Source organism: Bactrocera latifrons, unplaced genomic scaffold, assembly GCF_001853355.1.
Source record: "Bactrocera latifrons isolate USDA-ARS-PBARC rearing strain unplaced genomic scaffold, ASM185335v1 scaffold_392, whole genome shotgun sequence".
In the NCBI taxonomy this organism is placed as follows: domain Eukaryota; kingdom Metazoa; phylum Arthropoda; class Insecta; order Diptera; family Tephritidae; genus Bactrocera; species Bactrocera latifrons.
In genome coordinates this window covers 172,168-187,807 of record NW_017537037.1, presented here as the reverse complement: position 1 = coordinate 187,807, position 15,640 = coordinate 172,168, and the positions used below count along the sequence as shown (strand labels likewise).

Sequence of the window (15,640 nt, the reverse complement as noted above, 5' to 3'; positions counted from 1 at the left end):
ACCGCTCATTCCTCTCCTTCGAGGATCATCGTTACCACCCGGACTTCCCAATGGYRKTAGAGGGGGCAGACGACCCCTGCGTCTCCTCTTTCGTTTGCGCGTGCCTCGTACTTCGCAAGATCGTTGCGACTCCTCCGGGTTGATCCTGCTTTGAGAAGTTGCGGAGTGGTCCGCTGCGCTGTTAGTGGGTGCAGTAAATGCCGCCTGTTGAGTGCCGCTGCATGAGGGTATGTCATCAACGTCATCTCTCGCATGCTCCTCAAACATCGCACGCTCATCAGGCGATAGGGCGTCCAGGAAGCTAAACTTGCGTTTAGCCCCTGAGCCGCCCTTGCTTGCAGCAGTACCGCTGTTGTTGTCATTGTCCATTGTCGTCTGCGTTGGTCGTTGCCTTGTTGTAGTGGTCGATGTGTTTTTGGTGGTTGTTGTTGTAGTTTCGTTCATCTTGTTCGTACGACCTTAGGTTCAGCGAGGTGAGCTTTCAGGTCTATGTTTTATTAGGGGAACTCAACGGTCCGCCGCGCCAGAGCCCCATGACGCGGTAAGGCCACCGTTACTTCCTAATTCGGCCCGGTGTTGGAAAGGCTCCGTTAAAATACAGCCGAATTTGCCTCCTGGCTGCAAATCATCCAATGGGCACGGGAGTCGCATAACACCCTGGATTAGGAGGTGGTAGCTCTTKGTTGCCGCACGCATGCGGCACCCGGCACCCTGCATGGGCAGTGCCAACTGACACCACCCACACCGGTTGGGGGGTGCCGAAAATGCCTTGCGACTTAAGCCCCTGCACCACGGCAAGGTGCGTACCATTCGCAGGGGTACTCATAATTTACAGTACGTGTCTTAAAAAAGTATACGGCGAATTAATTTTTTCTAGACTATCGTTTCTAATTTTATGACCATCACCATTGTATAAAGCATCAGTTTCCTTATCAGTCGTTCATCCGATATGAAATTAGCAACTGTAACAGTAAATTTCATATGTTTTAAATAACACTCTAATGTTTTAATTCGGAAGGATTAATGTTTTGAGTTTATATAAAAGGCCTTCATGCTACACATGGTCGAATGCCTGAGCTACATCAATGAATATGTACTAGAATGTCTTGCTAATTTCGTTAGTAGTTTTATGAACTTGGTTTAGAGTGCCATGTTTGGAAATGCATTATTTTCATAGAGAAAAGCAAATATCTTTAATAGTAACAATTTCTCATATACCTTGGAAAGGCAGGGGGGAGGCTTATTGATTTGTAAGAAGACACCTGTATTAACCCGGTAAAGGGTTTATCTATCGGATCAACCTGCTGCGACTTTTTCCATGAATTTGGACAATATCTGAAACTCAAATTTACATAGCAAGTAAGCATAATAACAGCAATATTTGGTAGCTCTATAACTATTTTTGGACTGATTTTATCGTGTCTTCATGCATTTTTTTTTATTCATATCTTTTATAATATTTTTTATTTCAAAAGATGAAGTCTCAACGACTTGTTAGCAGTGTGGGGAAAGTTGGGAGCTCTCAAGGGTGTTTGCATCGAAAATTGCATTTTCTTTATACACTGCATTTTTTTAGTTTACGTACATCATACTTCAATTGCAGTTAAGTGAAAGTACAGCCGGCTTTAGTTACTGATACAACCAAAGGTTGTTCACATAGCTTAATTGATGGAAAGCGATTGGAAGATAAATCTGTACATGTATCAGTTATAGTCAATTTATCTATATTTTTGATTACACCAAATCAATTAAATCTGGCTTTTAGGGCCAGTATATCAGCTATACCCGCCAGGTTTAATACCGACTCGGTTAAATTGAAATTGAAGCAATTTAATTTCAACTCAACTCCTTTTTGGTATTAAGATTTTCATCTATTTTCAGTCGAAATTTTATTCTTGTTGCCAACCCAAAAGTTGAACATTTGGCAGCTGAAAACTTTTCGTCGAAAAATCGAAACAATATAATTTATATATTGCTCCCGAACCGGCGAATAATTCTTAAAATTAACATTCGTTTTTATTTATATTACCATGACAAAATGTTGGGGACTAGAACCGATATTCTTCGCATTAATTGCAAAAAGTTTTCGCGATCCCTCAAATCCATTTGATTTAACATCAAGAAATCCAAAGTTTTATTTACAATTAAATGATTTTTTTTTTTTTTTTTGTTGTAGATTCGTTAATTATTTTCGTTAAGATGAAGAATAATTTTTTGCTAAATGAGAAGAATGAAGGTCACCACAAACTCTCCATTTATAATTGTTGTAACGGTTATCTAATAACCTTGACAGAAAAGTTGTCATCCAGGTTATCCAACGGTAGCCTCACAAAACGTGCTGTGATATTTATTTGGTATGTTGACGTCGATTCTGGATAAGTTTAATCTGCTGATCCAGAACGAAGCTGCGTAAGACTCACTCTAAATTTTCGCGGCAACTCGAGCTCTTCGTCTGCAATAGGTAGTGGTTTGAGGAAGTCGGTGAATGGCGGTGAAACGCTTTGTCGCAAGTTAGACAGCAAGAATGATATCATCAAAGTACCCCAGCTTCTTGGAGAGGCGTTCAGTATGCTCCTTAACTGGGTGCATACGGGCATGCATAGTTAGAGGTGTTCGATAGGAGACATCAAGAGGCATCCTGTCGTAGTCCGGAGTGCAGTATTTTGACGAGTCTGGAGCTTCCTCGTATGCATTTCACTGCATCCAGGTGAGGCAGGACCGGCCGGATGACAAATATGTATGAAATCCAACAAAGCAAGCTTTTGGAAAAACACCAACACCAGAAAGCATCGGTAACTCAATACAAATGGACATATTCCATATCACAACTTTGCTTCCGCCGTTTTCTAATATATGTCTCTGGGTCGATTAAATCAATTTATATCAATCCTGGATATTTGTGTCAACATTAACCCAACAAAATATTTGTAGAGATCGGTTTGCATTCCAAACTTTTTCTCAACTGAAATCGTCACTTTGTGAGCCGAATTCTCGACATTTCGACGGGAAATTTCGCTTTGTTTTAATTCCAAGAAAAGTGCGGCTGAGGAGAAGTCCACGCTTTACTGAGGCTGATACATACATAGATAATACTATTACTCTACTACTACCATCTATACGAAATCTATTAGATATTAAAAAAAAATATAGATTTTTTGTAAAGCAACTTGTGTTAGTTTACAAAAAAATGGATCATAAAGCTTTTCGTGTGCTAATTAAGCACTGCTTTTTGAGGGAATAAGGAAAAACATTTTTGGACCGTTTTTATACAATAAAGCCTTAAATTTATAAAAAAAAAATGGCGGAAGCAAGACCTAATACAAACAATCAACCGCTTACACTAAACAATTTTGGAAATAAATCGTATATTAATTAAAGAAAACAAATCAAACGAAAAGGACGAAATGTTCAGAGCAGTCAAAGAATATAACAAGACAATAATTAACTAACGACCACTACACATATTCTTTGGAAAAAGTACATTTGAAGAAATAACAAAAATTGTGAAAACAAAACAAGATTACATGCTAAATTACCACAACAAGAAATGACAATTCACAGAATACAAGCCGGGAAATAGTGCATGAGAAACAAAATAGAAGAGGCAAGAATACCCGCAGGTATATTAAAAAAACAGTTAAAGAATATCGCAAAGTCACAACGCTAACAATAACACAGATATCATCCCTGCAGTCAACTGCATGGATCAATGAAATTCACAGTGCAGCCATCAACACCTTCACCGACTCCCTGTTGTTGTTGTTGTTGTTGTTGTTGTAACGGCAGGATTCTGCCGAGTTGACAGTCCTTGGCCGGATAAAAATCCGGGTCCGTTCCGGTTTTCGTAGACCCGACTGTCGTGGGAACCGACTCCCTCTTAGTGAATGGTGTACTTGGAGTGATACCATAATCCATTGCAGACGAAGAGCTCGAGTTGCTGCCAGAAACGGGAGTGACCCTTGTGCCGCTTCGTTCTGGATGCTGTGGCAGGTTTAACTCCTAGTTATCCAGAATAGTCCCTCAACATATCTAATATATGTCCTCCCCATAACACTGGTCACCTTTTTGCCTGCCTCACTAGCTTTACTCATCTGACTTCCCTGGTCGGTTGGTGCGACTACGTTGAAATAGCCCTTTTCTTAGGCCTATCGGTGGATGACGTCGACGGCGACTTAGATAATTGATGTTGCTGTGGCCTATTTCAATGAGAATGTTGGTTCATAGGATGATTATGTTGATACCTGAGTGATTCATAGTATTGATTGAATTGCATATGATATAAATATTGATACTGACCGTCATGCTCTTGTTTCCGAGCGACAGTGTATGCTTCGCTGAGATTGGTGCAATGGAACTGTTATATGGCATTTCGTGTTGCTATACTGCGGATATCGGTGCTTTGAGTTGTATTTCAGCTATTCTGTACTTGGCGTATTCTTTATTTTTATGCTTTTTTGTATCCGAATATATTTGGCGACTCTGTAAATGCTACACAACATCGTATTTGTTCATAGAGGGCCAGTGGAAAATGGTCCAGAAGGATTTCAATGATAAAGAAGCACGAGCTGCCTCTGCCTTGAAAATGCTCGGGAACTCGCCCATGGGTATGGAGAGCCTAGTGCGTGGACCCACAATCCCTGCGCCGATTCCCTCCGAAATTTTCCAGCCATCGGTGTACCACCTCATAGCACTGTTCCCCAACAACAGCTCGAGGTTGGAGTCGCTCCAATCGTCTTTGCTTCCGAGGCTAACCTTAAACTTTTCCGGAGGTTAACCTTTTTGGTAGCACTATCCCTCGGGAGGGCCAATGGTAAATTGCCACTTATCTTTTCCATCCTCTGGGAAGAGACTACCTTTCCCTTTTCCACACCCCTCTGCCGTTATTTGCAGAAGGTTGTGTTTGGTTACCTGACCGATGATCAAATGAAGCGGAGTAAGTTCAAGAAGAACCTCCAGTGCTGCCGTTGAACAGGTGCGCATTGCGTCCGTCATGCAAACACAGGCCAGCCGCTGTAGCTTCAGTAGCTTAGTCTTATCCGATGTTTACGAAGCTACTAAGACCCAGGCTACCGCCCCATGTGTGATTATCGGTCTCGCTTTTATGGTGTACAACCACCTAACTATCCTTGGCTTACAACCCCAGGATCTTCCTGCCAGCCGATCGCATACCATTAGGGCTTTTGTCGCCTTGACCAAGGTCAGGTTTAGGTGCTGCTTCCACCCCAAAGTGGAGTCTAGCAACAACCCGAGGTATTTAACACTGTTGGTCATCCCTATCTCACTGCCCCCTATTGAGAGTTTCCTAAGCCACATTCCTTTTCTCCAGTGCCCTGGCTACACTTTTGTGGGACGTGTTATCAAAGCACCTTCGATGGCCGGGAAACCGCAAAGCAACAACTCCCCATGCTCAAGTGAACTCTCTATTTCAGAGGTCAGCTGGTACAGAGCAGTACTGGTAGACCTGCCCGCTCTGTAGGCATGCTGAGCCGCATGCAGCGGTGAACTCTTCAGCGCCTTCGTCCTTATTTCCTGATCCACGATCTTCCCCATGGTTTTTAGTAGGAATGACGTTAGACTTATTGGCCTGAAAGATTTCGCTAACGAGTAGTCTTTTGATGATATTGATATTATTGGCCTTAACAACCGCGCCGTTATTTCTGCTTTCTCCAGAATGGGTGAGGAAGAGAAGCAAATGGGTCTGGTAGTGAACGAGGGCAAGACGGTATTTCTCCTGCCATCAAATAAACAGTCGTCGCACTCGCGACTAGGCCACCACTTCACTGCTGACAATCATAACTTGAAGTCGTAGATAGTTTCGTCTATCTTGGAAGCAAGATTAATACCAATATATGGTATGCATAAATAATAATATATGGTATGCATAAAGGGCAAGAAGACCCGAACATCACACAGTGAAAAAGGGCAGTGTGAACTTTTGAAACTAATACATAGTGGTTCATTAAACGTATTACTACTCATTAACGATTCTGAATGACTATTCCTAAAAAGTTTTTTCTATCCCAATTAAGTAAAAATCAGCAGTTTTCGATGAATATGCAGAACTCTGAGCAATGGTGGAGAATCAATGCTCGAAATATATATGCAAGTAATCCGAAAGGAGATTGGGCGTGATATTCGAGAAATATCTTACGAAATGTGCCATTGTACAGCAGAAATCGACACGGTGAACACCTGAGCATATTGTCATTAAAAATAGGTTAAATTGGACAATAACAGAAAAGATGTGTGCTGCTAGATGCACAATTTAGAGGACAGATTCTAGGCCGAAGCTGCTCTAACTGCGGCATATCTACTAAATCGTTAACCATGCAGAAGTAAAAATCTGGTCTCGGAAAAGTTGTCCGAAAAGAGACCAAACTTGAAACACCTTGGGTTGTATGGCAATGGTTCACGAAGACAAAGAAAAGTAAGTTAAAATCTAAATCTCGAGAATGTATTCTCGGAGGCTGCAATACTGAATCAAAACCATATTGATTGTATGACCCAGAAGCGAAAAATATTATTGCTAGCTGTGATGTAGTTTTTATTGAAAATTATATTAATCCATATCCCCCAGCTACAGATGCAAATACAGATAGGTTAATTTATGGTTACCAGAGCCAACTACAGTTGCCAAGTCAGGGGTGGAATGTGTGAAAGTATTACCAACAGAAGATGGCTGTGATGCAACTTCAGGTAAGAGCCATTCACATGCAGACGAGAACTATGAATTAATAATTGCGGAGGAAGAAGTAACAGATCCAAGCGATTGTTGAATATGTTACGGCCAAATTATAATCGCTGCATGACTGAAAATGTAGTATCAGATCCAAACACTGCTGAAGAGCCCATGTCAAGTCAAGAACACAATTTTCAGCAATCTGCATTGTGTAAAGAAATTGATTCTCATAATATCAACGACACTGGGAAAGAACCGCCCCTGTCTGTGGGAAAGAAGCCATCCCAATGAATTGGGTTTATAAGAAAGGTTAATGCTTACGGAGATTCCGTGCATTGTATGCAAGTTGTCGTTATATGGTCTGAAACAATCTAGGCGGTTTGGGAACATAAAGCGCAATTGAAGGCTAGTTAGTTTCGGCTTGTAGCGCTGCGAATTCGACAAATGCGTATATATTCCATTCGCTGACAAAAAATTACGGTTCCTTGTTGTTTAGGTGGATGATGTCATGAACAAACTAAAAAATAAGCTCTCTGAAATTTTCAAAATAAAAGATCTGGGTGCAGCATCATCTGTTTTGAGTATGCGTATAGCTCAAAATCTAAAAGAAGGAACTCTGAGGATCGATCAATCTTGCTATATTGCCGATGTAATCCGACGTTTCGGCATGGAGGAATGCAGTCCCGTAAGCTCACTCTTTGCTGTTTTCTCGGAGATGTGCCCAACTAATAATGACGACACATAGGAAATAGGTTACAAAAATGTCTGTAACTAAAGCAAAATCTGCTATAACCACATTTGCTAGTAAAACAAGCACTTTATTTTTGTTCCGTTATTTATAAAAAAAAAATATAATTGACAGCGTTTATTTTTTATCATAACAACAATACCAACAGATAAATACTAAAATCGTAATATTATAAACATTTTCTCGTTTATTAATGAATTTCAATATGCTTCGATGAAAAACAACATTGCACTACTTTTTAAAACTTTGAATAAAATTAATCGTCCCGGCTGAGTGGCAAAATTTCGTTCAACACTTACTTAAAATAGTTGAACACATCTCCAAAAAATGGATCAAAACTATATTTTAAACAACTACAGATATGTGATTAAAAAAGTAGCCACCAAGTCTGAGAGAGTTAACAATTTATCTAAAAGTAGCTGGTGTTTGTACTTAAGAATTGTATACCTCAGTGAAGAAAGTGTGCGAATGAATTTTTAAGAAAAAATGTGTGTTTCAACAAAATAAAGCAATTCGAGTTTATATATTTATTTTAGTACTTATGTCTTTTGAAAAATAACAAGTAAGATTTCTTGTCATCTATGTACATATGTATGGAAAATTTTTTTAATAATTATTTTATCTCCATTGGGAATACTTCATGTACTTCAACACAAGTGTATACTGAATACTAAAGATTATTTTGATGTGACATTTGGCATAAATGTATCTGAATGTCATCCTAACCTTGAAACCAAAACTACATCGGCGAATGGCACTAATTTTAAATTAAAAAGTTTTACTATATTTTATCTTATCTTACCCTGAGGCCACGTCGCACATTTCGTGCGACACTTAAATGTTACCCTTAGGCCACGTCACACATTTTCGTACATTTTAATATGGAATTTTACATGGAATTTGGATTCTCTGGCCTGCGGTGAACATTTTGGTGTATTTCCCATAGCCGCTGTGTATTTTTAATGGTTTTTTTTTGGGTAATAAAAAAATTGGAAATTGAAATTTGTCTTTTTATTCATTCTTTTAAAAATGAATTCATTTATGAGCAAAAAAATATATAAAAAAATAATGCAACTAAAATATAATTTTATCAAAATTTATTCTTCTGGTGGGAATATTTAGGAAAACATTGTACACATAGTTGTGGTTTATTGGGACATATTGGGCAGTAAGTGGTGGTCCCTTTTAAGCTCTTCCTGGCTGTTACCCTATTAGTAGATTTTCTTGATATGGCATAACATAAAACGCAAGCACACCTTATTGTTTTTCCGTTATCGTCCTTTCTTTTTTCTAGAAAATGTTTTCCTTTTCTTATGGGTTTTGGAGACATGAAATCCAACAAAGCATTTGAAATCTCCTGCCGAAACTTGGTTATTGAAATTTGTTTGTTTGTAGCCTTTTTATATATTATAAAGGCATTTACGACAGACATTCCAAGTAACAGTTCAAAAGCCACTTTGCGGTACCACTTAACACCTCTTCTGAGRGTGGTGGCGTAGGAGGTCATTTGATCGGATATATCAACACCTAATTTGGTTTTGTTGTAATCAATAACAGCAAGAGGTTTTTCAATAGCTCGTTGTCTTCGCTTCCTGGTGGATTGTTGGTACTGGTGGATGGTTCATTACTGTCAACATTTGGATGGCTCGACGGGCTACCATTACAGTGGGTGTTTCGTCGAAAGAATCCTAACATCTCTGATGTCCTTCCACTTTAACACAACCACTCCATTTCCCTCCTCACGGGCTACCATCTCGCCTCTTTTCAGATTAGCTTTCATAACTTCTGCCGGACAATTCTTTTTGTTGGCCCGTAATGTTCCAACAAGGTGGGTATTTTGATGTAGCATGTTCATAACTAGTATAATAGTTATCCACATAAAGGGTACGGCCTTCTCCTTTCAGAAAACAAAAAAGTTCTTCACAAACTTTTTGTGCGAGACCAGTTTCTCTCATGCCTGTGGCGCTGCTGCCCGTGTACACTTTTGCCGACCAAGTAAATCCCTCCTGAGTGCACAACTTAAAAATTTTAAAACCCATATGGGTGGGTTTTGTTCGGAAGGTATTGACGGAAACTCAATCTTCCTCTCCAAGGTATAATGCTTTCGTCAATGACAATATTTTCTCCTGGCATGTAAACTTTCTGGAAATTAGCCTGTAGCATGTCTAAAATTGGGTTTATTTTTCCTAGTTTATCTCCAGGAAGAATATCTCGATTGTCGGCAAAATGTATGAAGTTTAACACAAGTTGGAAGCGATTGCGAGGCATTGTTTTTGCGGGAACTCCAAAATTAAACATAAATTCTTTGGACCAATATGTTTCGAGACTGCCAACCTTTACGAGACCCATCCATAATATGAGTCCAAAAAACTTTTTAATTTCATGATTGGTTGTGGGACTCCACATTAGTTTACGAGGTGATCGTGTAAGAATTCTCGTTTCCAATTGTTGTTGCGCATATTTATTTGTTTCACGAACGATGTGGTCGATTATTTCATTATCGACAAAAAGTTTGAAAGCATCTATGCTTAAAAAGGACCACCACTTACTGCCCAATATGTCCCAATAAACCACAACTATGTGTAGAATGTTTTCCTAAATATTCCCACCAGAAGAATAAATTTTGATAAAATTATATTTTAGTTGCATTATTTTTTTTATATATTTTTTTTGCTCATAAATGAATTGATTTTTAAAAGAATGAATAAAAAGACAAATTTCAATTTCCAATTTTTTTATTACCCAAAAAAACCATTAAAAATACACAGCGGCTATGGGAAATACACCAAAATGTTCACCGCAGGCCAGAGAATCCAAATTCCATATTAAAATGTACGAAAATGTGTGACGTGGCCTAAGGGTAACATTTAAGTGTCGCACGAAATGTGCAACGTGGCCTCAGGGTAACATTTAGGTGTCGCATGAAAACGTGCGACGTGGCAGCCAACGTGTTAATGAACGCAAGCACACATTCATCGAGCAAAGTGGATTTATTCATAAGACCAATTCCATACTCCTCTCCCCCAGTATGCTTTTGCCTACAAGCGACTTTTGGCAACGACATTTTCCTCGTCCTGACATTGCGGTTACTTTGCTAGATTATGGGCGAAGGGCGCAAATTAATCATAAGAAATCAATCTGGAAATCTAACATAAAAGAATAGCGGAAAAACTGGAGCGTTGATATAAAGGTATATTATAATATGAGATATACAGAAATATTTCAACCAGAGTAAAACGTAGACGGTTCCTCTAGTACATACTATAAAACAAAGGCGCTTTTTCTGTCACTATGTCCCTTTGTATGCCTAAATCTTTAAACTACGCAATGTATGTTTTTTGCACATTTTAGAATTCACTTTTGGTAAAACTTGGTTGTCACATGGTTGTGACTTGATTTTCCAAATTTGATAAACTTTGTTCGTCACTAAAAATTAATTTCGGCTAAGACTTGGTACCATGATTTCCTTGCGAACTCCAAACGCTTTATGTTTCACATAGTACATATAAGCGGCTTTATTCGTGGAGTATGCCCATGTAACCAGCGTATATAACGTATTACATCATACCAAGTGAGGCTTTGATTACTTTCTGGAATTGAAGTGAGTGGCTTTTCTTTTATTTGTTCTTTTCTTTCTGATCGCTGCACCAACTTCAGCGAATTCCTATACAAAACGCTGCGGATGGTTGAAACGCTTCTACTCGTATTGGTTGATTTTTATATCTTCTGCAACGTTATTCCCTGTTTGCGAAGGATATTTTATTTGCAAGATATTTTGTAAAAGTAAATATTTGTTCAAGTACCAAGGAAATATACTTTTGGAGTAAAAGTTAAATTTGGAAGCGTTTCCTTACTATCCACAGCGCACAAATATGGTTTTCACAATATTGCAACTTTGGCTGACTTCCTGTTGAAAAATTTAATAGACTTGAGTGAGGACGAAGGTTTCTGAAGCACATCTGTTTTATTTCCAACATTTTTGTCATCGCAATATTAATCCTATATAGTGTCAATTTTAATATTAAGAATTATTTTTAACTTTTTAAATTGTAATGCTGTAAAGACGTTTTTTAGGTTTTCTTAACTACATTTATTCTTTCTTCGAATGTGGTTTCTTTTTTTTATAAATAATTTAAGGAATTTTTCTCAGACAGACAAAATGACCGTTCAGGCTGAACATAAATTGCTACTGACAGCTTAGAACGTCAGGAATAATGAAGGGACTTCAGCAAAGCCTGCTAGAAACTAAATATCTGAATACTTGCAATAAAATTATTCTGTTCAACATGTTCGACAATAAAAGAAATACAATTTTATATAATTATTTTCTTTCTTGTTTTAGAGATGAGGTTACGATATTGCAAACAGAAAGGTATTAAAGCAGACACTTAAACAAGCAAGCCATAACAACTTCTGGTACCGCCAATACCAATACGTTGGTATCCTACTAACGGATGAGAGCAGCTGTTCCAGAAAAAATAATATTTTCAGATTAATAAAACTTCTGAAATATATATGTAATGCGGAAATTAAGGAAAAGGTCATACAAGTAAAACCAACAAAACTATCGTTGAATTACCTGTTGAAGTAATAGATATTAAAATGACTTCAGAAGACCTTTTGCAACCAGGTCACGTGGTCAAAGAGCGATGGAAAGTATGTCATTTGAATAATATATTTTTTTAAATTCAATATCCTTTGTATTAGGTTGTGCGAAAAATAGGTGGGGGGGGGTTTGGAGAAATTTATGAAGGGCAAGATTTGATAACTCGCGAACAAGTTGCGCTAAAAGTGGAATCAGCACGTCAGCCAAAACAAGTTCTAAAAATGGAGGTAGCCGTTCTAAAGAAATTGCAAGGCAAAGAACATGTTTGCCGCTTTATAGGTTGTGGACGAAATGACCGTTTTAATTATGTTGTTATGCAACTGCAAGGAAAAAACCTTGCTGAACTACGTCGAGCGCAACCTCGTGGAGCATTTTCTTTGAGTACTACCTTGCGACTTGGACTACAGATATTAAAAGCTATTGAATCCATACATTCAGTAGGATTTTTACACCGTGATATTAAACCTGTAAGTACACTTAATTTTTTAATCTATTCGTGCAAAATATATTATTCTTGAAGAAAATCTTGTACATGTAATTATTGAATTCAATATTCACTATAACACAAACGTAGTTTGTCTGTATTAAATACATGAGTATATTCCTTGTTATTACAATAAATTGCTGTTGCAAACATATGTACACATTTAGCAAAATGTTTTTTTGTTTACGACATACAGTGGACCAATACAGTTTACATACACCTAGTTCTATTAAATTACGGCGTGTTTATTTGTTATAAAATTAATAAATTTTGTGTTTTTTTTTTCTATCCATGTCAAAATATGTGTAGTATATTTAGCATTAAATTTAGTATATCAAAATATATTTTTTTTACGCAAATAAAGAAAATTTATGCTAAAGCTTAAAATGGGCATAATTTACATCAAAAAAGTGTACATACACTGATGATTATATAAATCAAAAGTAATTACAATAGTTTTAGCAGTTTTTGGCTTACAGTTTGTTGCTATTATTGTCCCATCGATGTATGCTCCCCACTAAATTTCTAGTATTATTTCCAGATATTTTGACCCACTAAGTCCATGATTCAGCTTTTTGGCCTTATTTTGATGAAATTCGATGTTTTCGAATACGATTTTCCAAAAAGTTCCAAATATTTTGAATAGGATTAATGTATGGTGCTTGCGGGACCTATGGAGTTATTTTTAATTCCATAACAACCCTGCACGCACAAGATACAGTAGTTTGGGTCGGTATCCTGTTTGAAATTGATTTTGCTGCTATTAACAGCCGATTTAAGCACTTAAATTTAAATTATTTTGTTGAAATGATCAGAATAATCATCAGTGTACGTAAACTTTTTTGATATAAATTAGGCGCATTTTCAGCTTTAACACTACTTTTTTTTTATTTGTTAAAAAAATATATTTATATGCTATATTTTATGTTAAATATACATATCTTGAAATGGATAGAAAAAAACCAAAAAATTTATTTATTTTAAAACAAATAAACGTGTCGTAATTTAATGAAACTATGTTTATGTAAACTTTATTGGTCCACTGTAAGTCAATTGAAAAGTCGCCGGTCTACCATAGTAAAACACATTTTTTGGCAAAATCTATTTTTTTTATTCAACATAGTTCTTCTTAAAAGTGATAACGATCCTCCAACTTTTCGATAACATTTTTGTAGTACGATTTGTCTCTTGTTTCATATTAAATACCAGTTTTGGCGATCATTCTGTAGACGAAACTTTTTTCCCAGCTAGCTTTCTTTGTTATCTACGATCGCTGTTTTTAGTAAGCTTGCGATATATGTATATTGTACAGAGCTTTCTCATACTCAAATATTCGTGGATGCTATGATGTCCACGTTTCGTTGACATTTCTAGAGTGCCTGCTATCTCGAACAACTTAGCTTTAAAGTCATCCAAAATTATTTTTTGGACATTTTACCACGTATAAACTTAGCATACCAATCCTTGGTGTTTGTTTTTCCTTGGGCAGTGTCCGGAAACTCGCCATTAAGCCAAGTTTTTGCTTCAACTGTATTTTTCCCTCAAAAACCAATATTTTATGAACACGGGAAATTTTTCGCCTCACGTCAACTTTGGTTATGATAAATTCAGAACGTCAGATTTTGGGCGTTGCCGACTGCACCTGACTGAACCAGCTCCAATAACTAAATCAACACTGCTTCCAGTGTTTTTGCAAATCGGTGCAACTTTTTTTACGAATTACAATTTTACTACTAATTTTAATTACAAATTATAATTTAGTTTTTAACATGGCCACGTGTCTTGTCTATTTTACATCTACTGTGGTATTGCTGAATTAAGAAAGTCAGATTTTGCGCGTTGGCAGCTGTACTCGCACTAAGCACTCTTAAATTTGTTTTATTGATGTAAATGTTATATACCCATTGTATTTGTTATGAAATTATAATTATTCTTAGAAGGTCAAGCTTTAAATTTAATAATTTTTGCAACACGAATAAAAAGAAAATGTATTATTTTCGCCGCCGTTAATATTATTAGTTTACAGTAAATATATGATATACATGATAGCCTAACAAGTAGAATTTTTCAGTTACGGGTTTTTTTGGCAAAGAAATCAAATTATATTAATTTACAGCATATACCAAAGCAACTTGTCTTCATAATACAAATTGGTGCTATTGTTTAAAACGCCATAACCCGAAAAAGTTAACGTTTTAGAAGTGTTTTAGTCAAGAGACTGTTATAGCTTTGACAAACGGCAGCATTAAGCCGGATTAACTAAATTAATTGGGATTAATTTAGGAGTTATCGAAGTTAACTCCAAACCTAACTCCCAATTAATCCTCAAAACTGTAGAGAGTTAGTTGCATTTTCTTTGGCAACATTGTTAAAAATGCCCAGTTTTAGTCTATTGTGAATGAAATACAAGCAGCACTGACGGCTATTTTTTAAATCTTCAATAATAAAACAAAAAGTTTTATGTTATAGCCCTGACAGACAAGCAAAATTAATACTCCTTAAGCATCGTTAATGCGCATTGACATTTGATGGTGACAGACGGCAGATTTTTGCAGCATTAGACAGCTGATTTTGAAATTTGTTTGTTCATTTAAAAAAAAGTGAAAGAAAAATTAATAAGAGAAATTAATAATAGAAAGTTTGGTATTGTTTAAAAATCAATATAAATATAACAAAAAATTCGTTTATTATTAACTACATTCAAAGATAATAGAGCGAAATTAAAAGCAATAATTGATTGTAATGCGAAAAAAGTGGGCGAAAAAAGTTAAGAATATTGGGAAAAATGGATAGCAAACTGTGCGTTGTTTTTGTCTTCCATCTAAACATATTAATTTTTTTTCTTAATATACTTACACATAATTTAATTAGCAATATAAAACTAAAAGCGGCATCTATATTTATAATATAATATAAGCAAATATGTAACATTTTGGTCTAATGTTTTTGCCATTTCTTCGTCAGTCATCAAAAATTTGTATTGTCTAGCGTATATGGAAGACGAAGCCCTTTATGTTGGTCAGTTCTTCTTCTTCTTTATTGGCGTAGACACCGCTTACGCGATTATAGCCGAGTTAACAACAGCGCGCCAGTCGTTTCTTCTTTTCGCTACGTGGCGCCAAT

General features: G+C 36.8%; 1 protein-coding gene across 3 annotated transcripts in view; it reads left to right on the top strand.

Annotated features, from left to right (window-relative positions):
• Window positions 1–15,640, top strand: part of LOC108972325 (tau-tubulin kinase 2) — a gene marked incomplete at its 3' end in the record, with an annotated part of 206,105 nt that overhangs the window by 46,267 nt on the left and 144,198 nt on the right. For 2 of the 3 annotated variants that reach the window (XM_018938860.1, XM_018938859.1), the window contains 2 exon segments: window positions 11,770–12,083; window positions 12,135–12,500. In XM_018938860.1, coding sequence (XP_018794405.1) covers window positions 12,030–12,083; window positions 12,135–12,500 — 420 coding nt within the window. 3 annotated transcript variants of the gene reach the window in all.